An 18,057-nucleotide genomic window follows, 5' to 3' on the forward strand; every position below is an offset into this window, starting at 1 on the left:
CTGGAACTCATTGTGAGGCCTCTACAGCTTGGCAACTGTTACAGAAATAGCAGGTTTGGATCTCAGTGAATTCAGCACACACCCTATGTCTTACAAAGATGGGTAAGGCCAATCCTGTACATCTCAAATGCTCCTTATTGATGATACCCACATCCTGAGGTCAGCACAAACAGACTCTCAAGTCCTCAAAAGATGAACATTTTGCTTCTCAACAGCTGAGAGAGGGACCACCAGGTTCCTGATTTCCCAGACCACATGCCCAGTTTTGGCTCTCAAAGGGCTCAGGATGGAGCCACAGGCTGGCACTACCCCCCACTGCTTTGGCAGTGTCAGACTGAACTGCATCCAGGATCAGCTCTGTGATGGGAAATGGTCAATGGACTGGACAGCAGCACACTGCACCCCATCCCGCCTGCCCCTGCACGAATATTCCACATTTCCCTGGCGTGTGGCCCAGCCATGGTTCATCTCTTACCCAGACAGGTCATTCTCTATCACCATTTTCTGGAGCCCTGCAGAGATGCTGTTGCCAGCGCTGGGCGTGGAGGCGCCGTGGTCGGCGGTGACCGAGACCTGCACGCAGGCCGGGTTGCTGAGCGCCGCGTTGACGTCCCTCAGGATCCGGGGCAGAGGGCCCAGCTTCGTGGCAGTGCCCTGGGCAGAGGAGAGAGCAGAATTACTGCCAGCATCTTGTGCTTTTGGCTAGAGAACCGTGGGCTTTGCCAGCTGCTGCACAGTCCCCTCAGTGAATCACACTGACAATATTTCCCCCATCATTTCCACCCCCTGCCATCCCCTGGGTACCTGCTCCAGTTGGGAAATGACTTCCCACAGTAGTGAGTGCAACGTGGACAGTTCCCGGCCCAGGTCGATGTAGCCCTCAAAGCCAGCTGTGTTTGAGATGGTTTCAGGATTGGAAATCTCCAGGAGAAACCTCTGCATGTTAGTCCATTCATGTTCCAGGAACTGATTCATAAAGGACATGTATTCCTCTTTGCTGCCAAACCTATCGAGAGAGCAACATGGATTTCAGCTAAATCCTGTAAAAAGAAGGGCAGTCCACAGAAAGGGCAGGTTCATATGCAGGTAAAGAACCCTCCTCTGGCATCTGAACCCTTCAGAGCCTCTGGGATCCCTGGGCTGCCAGCAGGCACCCAGCACACCTCACTGATCACAGAAACAAAAGTAACCCCAGCCTGATCCAGCTAAGTCCTCATCAGTGTGGGATCTCCACAGCACAAATGGAGGTGAAAGCTAGAGAAACACAGGAGTTGTTGGTAATGGACCCTCTCTTACTGCTGGGTCAGGGCACAGCCTCCAGAAACAGGACCTGTCACTGGAAACCAAGATGCTGTCACAGCAATCACCCTCAACTGCTGGCGGTAGGAATCCTGCACTCTTCAGCAACACAGGCATAACTGCTCTGGGGCTCACCCTGGAGAGCCACCCCTGCAGCTGGGCCAGCTTGGTCTTCCTGCCACCTCCTTCTGCCCTCCAAGCACTCCACCCTCACTTGTGTGTCTTATTTAGAGCACAACAGGGAGGGCCTCGTGGTTGGGCTGTCCCAGCTGCAGTTGGTGCTGTGCCAGCGGTTCTGTGGGACAGGCCCAGTGCCACCCACAGGACAGCTCAGCTTGATCACTTTGGCTTGACTAATGTCAGCTTAGTTAAAGAGCCTTTCCTTGAGCGCTGGAAATCTGAAAGCCCTTTAGTCAGGGATTGGTCAGGTGCACAGAGAATTGCTGTCATCGAGTGTAACACACTTGTACATCTCCCGCCTGCGTCCCGTGCGCGTCCGGGCCTTCCTGACTGCGGGTGTGAGCACTAAGCCAGTCTCCAGATCTAAGAAGCTTTAGACAGAAACTGTCCATTCATGTTACAGAAAGCTCATCATTTTGTTATCAGAGCTCAGGATAAGGAGCTCAGAGCTGCAGCCAGTGAAAAGATTTTCAGAAATCTCTCGCTTTGTTTCCATCAAACCAATGGGCTTAGTTAAGAATTGATGGTGTCCCTGTTCTCTTCTCAGGCTTTCCCAGTTCAGTCAGCTGCATTTTAATAGCAGGGAAGGTCCCAGAGCTCAAAGGAGGGACAAAGCAGCTCCTGAGCTGTGCACACCACTGCTGCTGGTCGGGTCTGGTCCCACACCCGTGGGACACCACAGGACAATGTCCCCGCTGCCATCCCGCTGCTCATCCCTGTGCTCAAAACAGCCTGTTTTCCTGCTCATAAAACACGTCCTGTTTTGGAAACTTTAATGACCTCCCTGACCCAACAGTCAGTCCCAGAGCGATGTGGGGGGAAAAGCCAACAGGAAGCCCACAGGCCCTTTCCAGGGAGGGAAGGAGCAGCGGGTGTGGGATCCACGTGGCTCTGCCCACACACCCAGAGGTTCCTTTTCCCCTCCCGCTCCCGCAGCCCGGCTTACTTGGCGAAGTTGGCGAGGTTCTGGGTGACCTTGGCAATGAGGGTCAGGGTGCGCGCGGTGCGGTCGTCGGGGTACTCCTGCAGGAGGCTGAAGAGGGACGGGGACATGATGGCCGGGCACAGGAACCGCAGGAACAGGGAGGCACTGATCAGGCGCTCGCTGATGTCGGGGCGGCCCCGGTTGCTGCATTCCTGTCTCCACGAGGCAAAAACTTCTTTGAGCTCCCTTGGGAAGACGCTGAAAGGACAGAAGGGCAGGCAGTGTCTGTCAGGGTTAGAGCATCAGGAGACTCAAACCACATGGGAAAGAGCTGCTCTGTAGAGCTGTGAGAGGGGCAGCTTCCATCAGCCCAGTGTCCTGGTTGTGCCAGGACCTCGGACAACTGGGAAGGCTGGGATATGAAACAAACTGTGCACAGCAGCTTATCAGGACTCAGCTGGCTGTGCCATGAATCACCAGCAGCTCCAGGGTCTCCAGCACAGCTGGAGCTTGGAGGGAGGGCTCTGCAAATTGTAATACTCCTGTTCAAGCACCTGGATCAAATCCCAGCGTGCTTAGTACAAACACAGAGCCCCACCGGAGTTACTCCAGCCTTGTAGCTGCACAGACCTCAGCCTACCTTTCCCGGATGCCAGAATTCCCCTGGGTCCAGCAGACACTCACTGCAGCAGCCCTTATCGCTGGAGAACTGCTGCCTGTTCCTGCTCAGCCCTCCCCAGCCCCCTGCTCCCACCTTATCCTGTTCCCAGCACGTGTTATTTATTCAGCTGGATACTCCCACCTGGGAGAAGGTTGGCACTGGGTCCCACCGTGGGTCCCTGTGTCCCTGGCACACAACTCCTGCCACCCCAGCCAGGAACCACCGTGCTTGTCTCACAGCCCGAGCTGATCACTGACAGCCAGGGGTACCAAAGCAGGGTGTGGGGGGGTTCAGGCTGCATTTTAGGCCATAAATCCCCCTTACAAACAGCCATTTCCAAGGATGGTGTTTCCCAGTTTTGCTGCAGGGACTATCTGGTAGAAGTGAAGCAATGCCAGCTGGCCTGTCCCCTCGGTGGGACTGACTGCCCTGGGCTGAACTGTTCACAAGCCAGGAAGGGGAGAAAACCATGGGAATTGCATGGCCAGAGACACCAACAGCATGAACCAGGTGGGAGGCTCCAAAAGAGAGAAGCCCTCCTATCCACCCACTGTCCCTGTGGCAGCACTCCCAGGGCTCTGGGCAAATACAGGGGTGCTCCTCCTGCTGCCAGTGCTCCACATCCTCAGGCCTCTGCTTCCCAGGGCTACGGACACTGCTCACCAACACCAACTGCCTGCTCCTTGCCACAGCCACAGAGTTCAGGACCCGTGGGGTTTGGGGTCTGTCAGAGGGGCAGGAGCCCTGCAGCCACCTGGCCATGGCCTCTGGCCCTGCAGCCGTTCTTCGAGCCCACAGGTAGAGCCTTTCTCCAGTTCCTCTTTACCCTTCCAACATGCTGCTGACAGTCCATAAAAGTGCCTGGCAAATGCTGCCATCCTGTTCAGCTTCTGCTCCGTGCTGGCTTCTCACTTTCACTCTCACGAGCTTTTACCTCGAGCTTTACAAATAACATTAGCCACCGTCTTCGGCTGGATAGATTCTCCTCTGTCTTTGGCTTGATCCACACAATTGGACAAAGCCCTTTTTCTTCACGGTATTTGCCCAGAAACAGGAGAATCCTTTAAGCAATTTAAGGCTTGAATGATCAGGACAGGTTGTGCAGTTACTGGAAAGTAAACCCCTGAAATGCAGCCCCGGCTGCGCGTTCCCCATCAGGGGCTGGAGCCCGTGGAAGTTTAATTGTGCCACAGCGGATGGAATTCAGCTCGTCGGCTTTATGCGACAAACGGGCCCGTAATTCATTACCCAACTTCCCAGTAACGAGCTTCCACATGCTGAAATTCTGCTTACACTGAAACTTTCCAGATGTCCAAATTATGTCATAATTATAACAATTTTCGGTTATTGTAAACCCCTTTCCTCCGCCTGCCTCTCTCCGCAGATGCGCACGCACACTCCAGACTCTATTTAAAGCAGGATCCTTGGCTGTCAGGATACCTTGGCCAATCCCAACACTCAGCAGCCCAATTAATCCCCAGGAACCGCTGAGCACAAAGCACTGAGGAGGAACCACTCAGAGCAGCAGCTCAGCTGCTCCAGCCTTCCTTGGAAGAATGAACTTCCTGTGCATTCCTGGCTCTCCTTAGGTCACTTCTCAAGACTATTTTTAGAGTGACCTTTTAGTGCCGCTTTGGGTATTTTCAGGAAGACATTAATTCAAACAATTATAATCCACTGGTGACTAGAAGTGGTAAATCCCTCCTGGGAGAGCAGATAAATGCCATTCCTGAGTCAGAGTTGTTAATTGGCCCAGGATAAGGGATAGGATACCTGTAAAGAACCTGCCCTTTGTGTACCTATGGTGGATAACAGCAGCCTGAGGGAACCTCTTGCTCCTTGCTGTCTCCCTGAGCAGGATCAGGAAAAGCAATTCCCTTCCTGGCTTGCAGGAGGGCATACTCAATATCCTGGGAAATTACTTATAATAAATTTTCTGACCTCAACACAACAGCTGAGATAGGAGAGAAAATGATAAATCCTCATTATGAAGGACTTCCTTCCTTCAATATTATCCCTAGCTGATGCTTTGCAGCAACAGTGTTGCTACTAAATATATTAATAAAAACTAAGCCCAGATTTTAAGCAGGAAGGCTGGAAATCCAGCAGTGGGACAAAAATGCTCCTTCTCTCATGATCAGGATGAGAGGCTCTGGGTATGTTAACACGAAGCACGGAGACAATATTTTTATTTCTCCAAGTAAAGAGAGTCACAGGCCCACCTTTTCACCCTTTCAGGTCACCTTTGCAGGCAGCAGGTTCACTGGGGCAGGGACTCCTGGCTCCCAGTTCCAGCAGGAACACCATGAGCACAGCCATACACAACAGCCAACTCCACAGCAGGATACAGCTGCCTCACTCCAACAAATCTGGGATATTCAGGCCTGTCCCAACTGGTAGCAAGAACCTTTACCCTGAGAACAAACAACTCGGAAATGCCTCCAGCTGCATACCAGGCCCTGGGCCAAGGAGGCAACGGGCTCCCATCGGGCTCCCATCGCGCCCCGGCAGCCGCCCGGGGCTGGGAGAGACAGGGGTTAACCCAGAGGAATGTGGGATGCTGAGCCAAGCAGCAACCTGGGAGAACAGCAGCATCCTTCCAGCTCCAGCACTGCAACTAGGGAACCTCTGCCCAAACAAAAGCTGCCTGTGCTGGGTCCCTGCCTGTGGCAGGATTTCAGAGCTTCACCGGACGCTCGGGGAGGTGCACCCAGACTGATTCATCCCATGGGTGGGAGACCCAGGACATGCATTTCTGCCCTTTACTCCAGAATTTCATACACATTTGGCATCAAGTACCTCTCTGAATGGGTCACACTGGTAAAGGCATTTTGTGTTCCTTGACTGCAGTGCCCTGTCCCTGTGCCCCAGCACCTCTGAAAACAAGGGTGACGGAGAATCCATGAGACTGTTGCACCCCTAGAACTGACACCCCAAACTCTGGCAGAGCAGCAGCTGCTGTCTCACCTACTCCTGGACCACCAGCATGTGGGCAGGGCCCCACAGCTCCCCCTCCAAAGCTCCCTGACAGGTTGCTATGGGACAGGTCCCACCACCTGCAGACAGACTCCTGCCACCCTGCCCCGCTCCGCGCGAGCCGAGGGAGCGACGCTCCCAGGACACCCACCAGTAGGAGTTGATGATCTTGCAGAAGGCCAGCTCACAGCACATCTTCAGGTTGCCCTGATGTTCAGGAAGGTCTGCAGATGAACACTTGCTGGGATCCACCTCACAATTTTCATCTGATTCGTACAACGCCTTGATAAATTCCCCTGGAAAACAGAGAGAGTTGGTGATGGGTTTGGAGACATGAGAAGAGCCTTCAAACAACTCTGTTCCTAAGCCCCAGTGCCCCAGCAGCTCTCTGGCACCCCATCACACTGGAAGAGAAGATGGATATGGGAGCAGGTGGTGACCCCAGAGCCCCAGCCAGCTCTCCAGCTCTCCAGCAGGGCCCAGGAGAGCCTGGCAGTGCCTTGGGAGCTCGTAACCAGCACAGCACACCCTGCACCCGGGTCCTGAGGAGCACATTCCATCCCTCTTCCCCAGCTGGCAGCTCTGCCCCCGTGGCTGGGGGATATTGCATCAGGACTCTGCTGCCAAGCACCCGCTTCCACAGCCCGACCCCCCACGCTCCAGTTCCAGAGACGCTCCCTCGGGCTAATCCAGCAGGAAGGATGCTGGCAAGCTCTCTAATTATTGGTAGCATGGCCTGCTACTGCAGACTGTGCCCTGGCACTGACAAGCCACTGTGATTCACAGGAGAAACAGGTAATTAAAGGAAAGAAACAATTTACTTGGTTTATTTTGAGCTGAACATCACACAAAATTAAATGAAAATATTTCTCTGAGATCCCCTGTGCTCCTGTTTGCTGCCTGGCTGCTCCTCACCCTTGCAGAGGCTCACACTGTGGCTGCTGTGCCAGCTCCTGCTCTCTGGTCACCCTTCACCCTGGGGTACCTGGGCACAGCCCCCACACCCAGCTGAGGGGGTGTCCCACCTCAAGGGAGGGGCTCAGTCCTCCATCCCAGCAGTGACTGGGGGCACCAGGGGATGGGACAACAGGGATGAAAAGGCACCCTTGTTTAGCTTGGGTGATGTTCTGGCAGAAAGGTTTGCTTTGGTTTTCTTCTCATTCTAGGTGGTTTGCTCCTAATTCCTGTCTGCCTTGGATTTTCCCATCCTGTTTTCTCCCCACTCCATAGTCTGCATTCCTTCCCTATTGCCAAAACAGATTTTAATTATATACTGGAGAGTCTCTCCAATGTATTTTCAGCTCTGCCAGGGAGCTCTGGAGCCACTCTGCTCACCTGCAGGTGATGCCTGCTGTTCTTACCTGGCCCCATTACCTGCTCCATGGCTCCAGGACAGTGCCACGCTGCCCTGGGGCACCTTGTGACACGCAGGGGAACCATCTCACTGCTAAAAGGTCACTCACAACCAGCACCTCAACAGTGAACAAGAACCCCAGGCTCCTCCTGCACAAGATGGGCCTGGCAGCACTGAGCCCCAAAAAGGGAATATTTCAAAATTCTCTGATTTCATTAATATTCCAGCTTTTGAGAAATTATATGAGATAATCTACTTACAGTCTTGCCTTCAACCAGAAGGCATTACAAGGCAGATATAAATAATATTCTTTTTGCTATTCTTGTGGGCTCTCTGTTGCTTTGCCTGAATTTGATCAATTATTTCCCTTTCCTCAATGCTGTCATTATTATTATTCTCTTAATAAAGTATTTATGCTTCTTTTCTCCTTGCTAAAATAACACAAATCCACTAGCAGGAACCCAACACACTGAAAAATTAACACCTCAATAGAAGCCCTGCTCATCCCGCTCTGGGATGTGGATCCAACGGAGCTGCCTCTGGCTGAGCTCATTCCAAGGCAGCCTCTCCCCATCCTCGTGCTGTGCTGCCTGCACGCAGCAATTCCTTCCTGACCTGCCCAGAAGCAGAAGCTTCTAATTATTTTCATTTGCATCAAGAGAAATATTTTTGGAGCCATAAACAGAGCCAGTACTTAAAAAAAAAAAACCACCAGGAGGGTTCCCAGTGCTGGGTGATCCGGGAGGCAGCTCATCACTGGCTTGGGAGATCTCTTCTGACTCGGGAGCGCTGCAGGAGCGTCTCTGGTGGGGGGTGTAAGGGGGGAAGGATTCAATCAGCCCGTGACAGGGCCAGTGCTGAGACAGAAGACCTGGCAGGCAGCATAATGCCTTCAAACATCCATTTGTTATCTCCTCTGAGAGCAGAGGGAAGCGCCAGCTCAGCGGTCACCTTCCCCTGGGAGCAGAGAGCTCCTCACAGCCATGTCCACTCTCAGACCTGCTGCCAGGGAGACCCTCCAGCAGGTAAGTGCTGGTGCCTCTGATGGCCATCAAGGCTCAGGTGAAGGTCCCACCCTGCAGCTTGGAGAACCTCTCTGGGCAAGATCTGCCAATGCTCTGTACGTACCTAAGGCATCTTGCAAGTATTTCTGCCCCACCAGCTTCAGGTATTCTTCGATTGCTTTGGTGGCCAGTGTGTTCTCCCTGAAAATGAGATGCTCATTCTCACCACAGCGATCAACTTCAGACATCATCAGGTCAGTCAAGAAATCCTGGAAAGCAAAGCCCATGGTGGGTCACACACAGACACGTGCTGGTCCCGCAGAGCAGCCGCCGCCCCGGCCCCGGGGGAGGTCCCACCTTGGTGAGACACCCGAGGGCGGGTGACACCCGTGCTGCGGGTGATCCTGTGTGTGCACCTGCCTCGCTACCTGCCCAACTCCCTCACAGGGACAAGAGGAGAAATAAATCTCTGGAGAGCCCCAACTTTTGCCCCCCAGCGACTCATCCCAGACCTGTGCTGCATTTGCCCCTCCAGCAGTGGCTGGGCTCGCAGCAGCCCCACATTTGTGGGTGAAACCTCTTCTCCCCTGTGAGACGTGGCTGTGTTTGGTGTCCAAGTGCACTGCTGCACACCAGGGCCATGCTCCGATGTCACGAGCTGTGCCCACAACTAAAGGTTGAGAATCAAGCCTGGATATGCACTGAGATGCTCCAATGTCCTGTTTTCCCAGTATTCCTTGAGATAAACAGCACTGCAACAGAGCCCATTTTGGGCACATTTTCGGTCTGATAGGCACACAACCAAAGCCATGGGCTGTGATAATCCTCTGTGCTGCACAGCAGTGGAAGGGGTGAGCAGGAGCAGCCCCTGACAGCTGCCCCTGCATCAGTCTGGGCTCTTGGACTGCAAATTCTAGAGGAAAACCAGCATTTCAGAGAGAGCTCCACATCTGCTTCAGTCCCAGAGTTCACTGAGCAGAGGGTCAGCAGCCAGGGCTAATGCAGGAGGAATGCCAGGCAGCTCCTAATGCTGATACATTCCTCTGCACTGCTCACGGGCAGAGCAGCTCTGCCCATGCCTGGCTCCTCCTCCTGCACCAGGTGCTCAGTGTCACCACTCACCTGGATGACAATGGAAAGAGGGGCTGGCACTGTGCAAATCACCCTCTGACAGCTTCCCCACGCAGGAGACAGAGAAATGTTGACAGACACATTCACTTCCACAACCAAGGGCACCTTCTCAAAGTCCCTTTTACTGAAACAAAATAATCTGCTCAGTAACAACCTTCCACTAAGAAATTCTCCTTCATTCCTCACAGCAGTACCAGTGGTAGCCCTGGTTGCTGGCAGGGGCAGGAGGAGCACCCCAGGCTGCCATGCAGTGTCCCAGGTCCTGTCCCTGCCATTCCCAAGCACAGCACAGCTCCCAGAGCACCCAACAAACCCACTGCTCCCACATTCCCACAACACTGTGACTGGGACCAACGTGCTGCCTTGACCTTCCTCCAAAAACCTCCAAAAAAGCCAAAGAAGGAGCTTTGGGCTAAATAAATGAAAAGTCACTTCCATTATTTCTCTAGTCAGAAGATGCCCTTCCTCAGATCTCACTACATCTGCAATGCTCCGGCAGCTGCAGAGGCAAAAATCCCTCCTGGAAGCAAAGCACAGCCTCCCCCTGCTATTTTCTCTCATTTTGCCCCTTTTATCAGCCAAGCTGGAATGAAACTTTAAACCCTGCTCAAATCCCGTTAGCTGCTATCTGGGTAACTCTATCACCTTTATCTTCCCGGGGCTCTCCCAGGGTACGTTTCAATTCCAAGCCACCGCTCAGGCTGACACAAGGTGCTGATTCCTAATTAGCAGCCACTGACCTTGGCTTTGCTTGATTCTCTTTCCTGTCACTTTCCCAACATACTAATTACCTCAGGAACACCGAGTTTTACAGCGTGTCTCAGCCAAGTGTTTGCTTTTCCCCCTCTTGTTGGCTGAGGACTGGCTGCCCAAGTCCTGGAAACCCAGGGGCCAAGTGGTAGCCAGAGAAGATGTGAATTTGGATGATTTTAGCTGATCTAGAGAATTCACCAGAATTTAAACGAGGCAAAATTCCACGGCAGGACTCAACACAAAGCCAGAAATATCCCCTGGAAATCTCTGCTGCTGCTGTCATTCCCTACAGAGCACCTGCAGCTCAACAGCTGGGAAAGGGAACCTTTGTCTCCAAAGTGGAAAGGAAAGCTGCTGAAATCCCAGAGAGCTCCATTAGGGCACAGCACCCAAAGCTGGGCTTAGCACGGCAGAACCTGGCCTTGTAACTGTGTGGGGAAGAGGGCAGAGCCAGGACACCCAGCAGCATCCCACAGGATTCTCCCTGTCCCTGCAGCCTCCCCGGGCTGCAGGAGCCATCCTGCTGGGCTGTAGGACCTGCCCCTGGGATGTACCCGGGGTCTCAATCCCCCCAGCCAGTGTCCTTGGGTGAGCTCCTCCACAGGGACTGCTCTCGGCAGCCGTGGGAAAGGCGCCTCGGCCACGGGGCAGTTCCCATGACATCCTGTCACTTCTGTCCCAGGGCCAAGGTCCAGACCTCATCCTCCAGTCCTGCCCTCCACACAAAAAAAGCCACATCGGTTCTGGATCACACTTCTGGTATCTCTGCCTTAAGTACTCCAGCAGCCAGCACTCAGAAGACACAAATGGAATGCAAATACTTGTGGAATCCCTCCGGGGGCCTCACTCACCCACATACAAGGTCCTGAATAAAATGCAATAACTAAAGCCAATAAAACTCCCTGTTTCTGAGCAGCAGAGATCAGCAGGGGGTTGTTTTCAGTTAGGGCCCCTGGCAATGGAAGAAAATAAGATGCTTTATTTCATTACATCTGAGTCGAGAGGGGAAGGAAAAGGTCTACAGTCAAAATTAAGGGCTGTGCCAGTGTTCTTCAGGCCTGTTTCCATGTTTATTTTGAGGCTTTTTGCTTCAGACTGGACAGAGCTGAACCTGTGCGACCCCAGTCGCTGCACATATGCTGATAAAGAAGAGAATTCATAAATAAATAAATTCAGAGCAGACAGCACAAGGCTGTGCTGGTCTCCAGTGCTTTGCACACAAACCAAGCATGAGCCCACGGCAGCGTGTGCTATTCCAAGGCAGCTCCTCCACAGCTCCAGACATGTGGGCAGGAGCCTGGCAGCCTGATCCCACAGCTTGCCAGTGCCAAGTGAGCCCACCCTACTACTGAGGGGTCTGCCTACACCAAATATCCCCATCCCAGGGGGTTCCAAGTGCCAGTCCCTGTGCCCAGGGGTGTCACTGCCCCTCCAGCTCCTGAGCCTGGGAGGCAGAAGGGTGAAGGCAGCTGGGTGCCTGGCAGGGCTGTGGTGGGAGCAGGAGAGCTTTCCACAGAGCCAACAAACAACACAAGTCCTGCAGGATATATCCTGTTCAAAACCAGGAAGGATTCTGCACCTCTCCCCCCCTGGGGCAGGTCCTCCTGCCCATCTGGAGCCCGTGGGGTGTCAGGGAGCTGAGGAGACCCTGCACCCCCCGTGGGGGTCACACACCCTCCGGGCTGGGGCCGATCGCTCCCATATCGTAACTGACTGGTGGGCAGATTGACTTGGAAATAATAAGGTTCTCCAAATCACAAGCCTGATTAATAGGATTGACTTAACCTTAAGAGGATTGAATTGATAAAGGTAATAAGATTACTGCTTATTTCAAAGACTAGCTCAGAGTCCAGCTGGGCCTTTATGCAAAGGTGAAAAACACCAGGGGTCGGTAGGGCTGCAGGTTACAGGTGGAGGAGTGCTGGGACACACCTACAGGGGAGGGAAACGTGGCACTCAGTGGTGCTGAGCTGTGCAAGGAGAGCAGCAGAGGGGCAGCGAATGGGTCCTGGACAGACCATGTGAAACCCAGTCCTAGACTGTTCCACCACACAGCTCCTCTGAGAATCTGCTCCAGACACTTCTCTGCCAGGAAATGTAGTGCTGTGCCCTCCTTCAAGCCCTGGAGCTCATCCTCAGTGCTTCTGGCATATTCTAATTCTCCTTGGAAAAAGGCAGTGAAGTGACAATGTTAACACACAGGAATCTGTCCATCACCTTGCTCAGGGAAATGAGAAAACCTCAGGGATACAACACCAACACACTGAATGACCACTCCCTGCAAGGGCACAGGGGCTGGATCCCACACAGGAGGCTTGGGAAGAGCCAGATCCCTACACTGATTCCCTACACTCACTGGTGTTCCCAGTCCTGCCAACCACCCTGCCTGCTCTGCTTGGGGATGGGGAAAAACAGTAGGGATGCTCATAAAACTGATTAAAGGACTGATTAGCTCCACTATGGCTGCTATAAAATATTATCAGAGAGATAAACTCTTTGTGGGGGAAATGATAGGGCTGCTGCTGGTCCGTTTGTGGCTGAACATGCACAGCATCCTCACTTCCCTGTGTCCTCAGACTTTCCAGGATGGAGAAGGGAGCAGTGCTCCCTGCAGGGACCAACTGAGCCCTGGTGCCACCAGCCTCCAAGCCCAGCTGTGCCACATCTCCCTGTCCCTGCCTGAGCTGAGCAGTCACTTTTTGAGAGGTCCCAGAGCCCTGATCCAACCCTGGCTCTGCTGCTGGAATGTGGGGTTCCAGCAGACTCACATGGGGAGAGCAGCTACATCTGCTCTGCAGAGGCAAATCCTCACAGCACAAACAAACAGGGACACATGTTTACCCTTCACTCCATTCCCAACACCATAAATATTTATTTCCAGTGAGCAGCCGGTTTGTTAGAGCTTTATCTAATGCTGGGTTTGATCGACCAACTCTCCGCACAAGAGAGGTTTTTTTACATATTTACAGCCATGAATTGAGCTCCAGAAGCTCTAAGATAGCCCTGAAACAAATCTAAGCATGGTGAACACTCTGGAAGCATCAGAAATCCATTGGGAAGGACGCAGCTTGGCTACCCACAACCACATCACAGGGCCCACATGGAGCCCTGCTAACAGCAGGGGTGAGCACTCCCAGTCACACCAACCACGGCAGCAGAAATACTCTATGACTTTGTGTCTTTCGTCTGTGGGTTGTAAAACACATGAAAATAGCTGGGCATCTCCACCCCCTTGCAGGGAGCACCTCACCAGCCCTCTCACTGGGAAGGGGGAAGCAGGTAACAAGTGAAGGACAGAGCTGAGAGCCCACATCTGTGTTTTAGCCAACAAACAACATCCTCCTTCCAGCCTCTCCTTGCCACAAAGCCAGGGAACACCCGTGTGTGCCGGGAGCTGATCGAGTGCTGGGTGTCTGTCAGATTTTCCAGTGGGCTGGGGCAGCTCCCTCCCTCCCTGCCTGCCTGCACTCAGAGCCTTATCAAAACCCTCTTCCCCTCCTCTCCACCCACTGCCTTGGCAGATGTTCAGGGGTTCCAGGCATGCCCTGTTTCACACCAACCCTCCTGCAGCACTGTAGGGATGAAGCTCTTCCCTCTCCCAAACACAGATCAAGGGAAGCAGGGCCTTTGACTCCCACAGAGCCCTCCCTCCAGAGAGGACTCTCTGCTTTCATGCTCCACCTTTAACAGCTACACAGCCCAGGAAGAAGCAGCTATTTAGGGAGAAAATTCACCTACAGCTCTTGTCCCCTTTCCACCTGCAGTCCCAGGTGTCCCACCCAGCAGGAGGGACTAGGGCAGTGCCTCAGGGTTTCTGCAGCTTCAGATAACAAGGAACAGCTCAACGTGGCAGAGTGGGGTGTCTGCAGGCAAGGATGGCCCTGCATCCAGCCAGGGGGCTGCACAGGGACACTGGTGGCAGGGACCTGGCTGTGGGTGGCACGTGGCCCCAGCACATCGCACCTCTGCTGCACGGCAGGGACCCGATCCCTCATTAAGGGATTACAATTTATTTACAGCAAATCGCTGCAGGGAGACAGGGCCTGAAACAGCCCAACACCAATTAGCTGCTAACGAGTCTTCCGGACATTTGTTCCTCAGTCCAACTGTAATTGCTGCTTTAGGGTCATCTACAGCAGCCAAGAGCCACAAAAACCCCTTAATCAGCAAAACACATCAGTGGTTGCCGATTGCCAGGTCTGCAGGGCAGGGGGAGCTCTGAGGGGCTCACTGGGAAAGCTCTTGGTGAAGCAGAAGGATGAGAAACCCACCTCCAGCCCAGACAAGCTTTGGAGGGTCATGGGAGGATAGAGGCCTGGAGAAGGGGGGGGTCACTGCTCTGCTGGCCCTGCACACAGAGCCCGGGATCAGGTGCTCCCACTGCTGGGCTGGAGCTCTCCTGAGGGGCAAGGAGGTGCACCCATGTTCCCCAAGCAGAGGTGAGGGGTGCTTTCCTTTCTCATTCATTATTTTGTTACCTTACTGCTGCTTTTCCCTCTCTCTGCCTGTCCAGCTCAGGATGCACCACCTGGTTCCCATGCTCCAATAACTCCTGTTGCTCTGACAGCTCCCCAAACCCTGTGCTAATGCTGATGGCAGATGACAGGCAGGGAAAGCAGGAGCTCCATTTTAGGGGGAAAGTCATCAAGTCTGTTTACTGTTTGCTGTGTCCCCTGTGTAGAGCCTCTGGGATCTCAAGCACTGATGCAGACACATGTCTGGAAACACACTTGCTCTCTCTGGAGCCTCTCCAGTTCTGAGAAGAGGAAAAAGGCTGGAGCAGTGACAATTGCTCTCAGCCGTGCCCACACACGATCCACAGTGACTGAGATGGGGGTGACACTTGAAGACTGTTTCACCACAGACAGGTCTTTCATGACAGTGCTATTCCCACAAAGCCCTGGCACTAGAGCTGCTGCAGCCACAGCAAGGGGCAGCAGAGCCCCTGGTACTGGCAGAAGGCTGTGCCCAGAAACCACGCGCTGACGGCACCTGAGTCGTGGCACAAGGAGTGAGGAGGGACATCAATGACATCTCCTTGTGTCACCACAGCGTTATTCCACATGCCATGACTCACAGGCCTCTGAGGACCAGGACCATGGTCCTTCCCTGCACTCCCAGGGTCCAACACTGCTGCCTGGGATCACGAGGGCTTTAACGGAGCTATTTTCTCTGCCGCTGCAACAGCAGGGCCCTGCAATCCTCTCAGTGAGCTTTGCCTGCCTTGAACTAGATCAGGAGGCCAAGCCACTTCTCTGTCCGACAGATGGTAACTCAACCTAATCCACGAGCCCGGCCACGGTCCCCGGCAGCAGCGGCAGCTGCTGAGGAAGCAGAGCCTTGTGATTCCCCCTCAGGTGAGGAGCTCACGTCTCCTCAGCACTGCAAGAGCTTTGGACATCTTGCTCTTCCCCAGCTCTACCCTGCAGAGTTCACAGAGATGGTAACAGAGAAAAACGCTGATGCTTTAACTCCTGCAGCCCCAGCACGGGCACTGCCTGCCATGGCTGTGCCAGGCCACCCGGGGATGGAAGATGCTCTGCAGCGGGTGGGTCACTCCATGCCCCGTGTGCTCAGCAGGGAAGGGGGTTCCAGCTCTGCTCACCCTGCCTGCACCCTCACAGATCACAACCAGGAGCAAACCCCACTCTCTGCCTCCTCCTGGCCTGCTTCTTCCCCAGATCTGCTGGAGGATTCCCAACCAGGCAGGAGGCTCAAAGTGGTCCATGAAGGCTCCACTTCCACCAGGAGCAAGTTGGTGGCATCAAACCACAACGAGCATTGCCCTGGGAGCACCCCTGGGCTTTCCCACACTGCTGCCCCCCTTCCAAGAGCAGCAGGACAGACCCTGAAGACCAAGAGCTGATCCAGAGACATGTGTGCCCACACAATTTGCCCAGGAATTCTCAGGAGGCTGCTCATTCCCATTCAGCTCCTGCTGTGTTCCCCAGGAACACCCTGATACCCAGCACACACAAGCTGCTCAGCTCGGGCCAGCACTGCTTACATTCCATCCCTGAAATCTGCCTCCTTGCTTACTTTCACATCTGTGCCTGTTTATCCAGTAAGAGCCTGGCCCCTGAGCCTCCAGAAGGAGAGCAAAGTGACTCACTTGGTATCTCGTGGTCCCACTGACCCCTTTGCTAATTAAGCAATTTGTGCTGCGCGTGCTACCAACTTGTGTGTAATCAGAAGAAAAACAGAGTGTAGTAACGATGCCCAGTTGGGCCTGAAGCCCAGCTGACGTGGACATCCCCCAACCCCAACCCAGCAGTCTGCTCCCCGTGGACCCTGGTGGGAGGGGACGGGGGTGGAGGGTCCTACCTTGGCCTTGCCCGTGCTCTGCAGGATGTGCACCAGCGCCGACGCCATCTCCTCCTTGTTCTTCACGCTCAGCGAGGGCTCCAGCACCGAGCACAGCACCATGTAGTTGTTGGTGATGTACTCGGCAAACTCTTTGTACATCTCCATGGGAAGGATGCTCATGCTCTGGTAGCGGGATTTGATGCGGATCATGGGCCCCGGGGACTTGCCCTTCCCGGGGTTGGGGCTCACCACCGGGTACCATTTCTCGACGAACTGCCGGCCCGTGACGGAGCTGACGGGGATGTTCACCTGCCCAATGAAGTTGGTCTTGTCCTTCTTCTTCTTCTTGTCAGTCTCTTTGTATAAGTGCACCGTAATGTTTTTGAGCGACGGGAGGTTATTAAATTCAAAGTGCTCCCCCCAAAAGACATTATCAGTTTTCAATTTACAGGTAGTTCGTGCATAAAGAACGTCATCCAGGCATAATTCACACAAGTACTTTTTCTTAGCTGGCAGGTCCTTGGCTTCAATAATCCATAACTTTAACATATTCTCTACCCTTCTGCTGTTGTCCTGAAAAAAAGAAAAAAAAAAAAGCAAAGAATAAAAGGTCAATTAAAAAAAACAACCACAAAGCCAAGCACAACAAAACTGGAGATATGAGTTAATTATTTCGGATGTGCTAAATGAGCGGAGGCTTAATTACATTTTATTTTAAGGAAATACTGGCTCTCAGGAATTTGCATAATAACACTACTTATGTTAATTTTCCAAAATATCACCGTGCTCTCCATGTCTGTTGGTGCCAATTAATATAAGGAAGAAGGAAGATAAAACCCCTCCAAATCACATATGTACTGTTTCCCATTCCCTGCCAAGAGGGTCTCCAAAGAAACGGAAAGAACCTCACTGATCATGACTGGCTTTTGCAAAGCAGAAGCTTTTACAGGTATCTCACAGCTCTGGAGTTCATTTGCTTTTAACAGAGCAGCATAAAGGGACCTGAGTGCACACCCAGGGATGGCCTCATCCACACGGGAATGCCACCACTGCTGGTGGGGAAGAAACTATGTTTTAGGGCAGAAGTCCAGAGCACCCAAGTAAAACATTAAGAAGAATTATGGGAAGGAGAGTGAGTCCCAGGGGAGAATCATGACAATTCAGAAACAGAAATTTGCCTTGGATATCTTTTAAACAATAACAGAGCCAAGAATACCGGGGATCTTTCAGAGCTCCCTCGTGATGCTGACCTCATCCTGCAAGAACATCCAGGGGTATTTTTTGCAGGAGTGACTTGAAAGATAAAGCACTGGCGGCTGAACTGCTGCTGGGATTCTGCAAAACCTGTTTTGTTTGGAAACCCCTCACTGAAACAGCAGCCACAGCTTACTCTGCTCAGCCCAGGAGTCTGGGCAGGAACACTCCTGCTGGAAGTCCACAATGGAGTACTGTAGGTTCAGGAAGTACA

At 53.2% G+C, this 18,057-nt stretch overlaps 1 protein-coding gene across 1 annotated transcript in view; it reads right to left on the minus strand.

The window, feature by feature from the left end:
• DAB2IP (DAB2 interacting protein) overlaps positions 1–18,057 on the minus strand; it is a 118,300-nt gene that overhangs the window by 9,871 nt on the left and 90,372 nt on the right. Inside the window, 6 exon segments of the mRNA XM_029960527.1 lie at positions 476–654; positions 805–1,006; positions 2,426–2,662; positions 6,193–6,337; positions 8,524–8,668; positions 16,608–17,162. Coding sequence (XP_029816387.1) covers positions 476–654; positions 805–1,006; positions 2,426–2,662; positions 6,193–6,337; positions 8,524–8,668; positions 16,608–17,162 — 1,463 coding nt within the window.

The sequence above is a fragment of the Manacus vitellinus genome, unplaced genomic scaffold (assembly GCF_001715985.3).
Source record: "Manacus vitellinus isolate BGI_N305 unplaced genomic scaffold, ASM171598v3 scaffold_27_pilon, whole genome shotgun sequence".
Taxonomy (NCBI): Eukaryota; Metazoa; Chordata; class Aves; order Passeriformes; family Pipridae; genus Manacus; species Manacus vitellinus.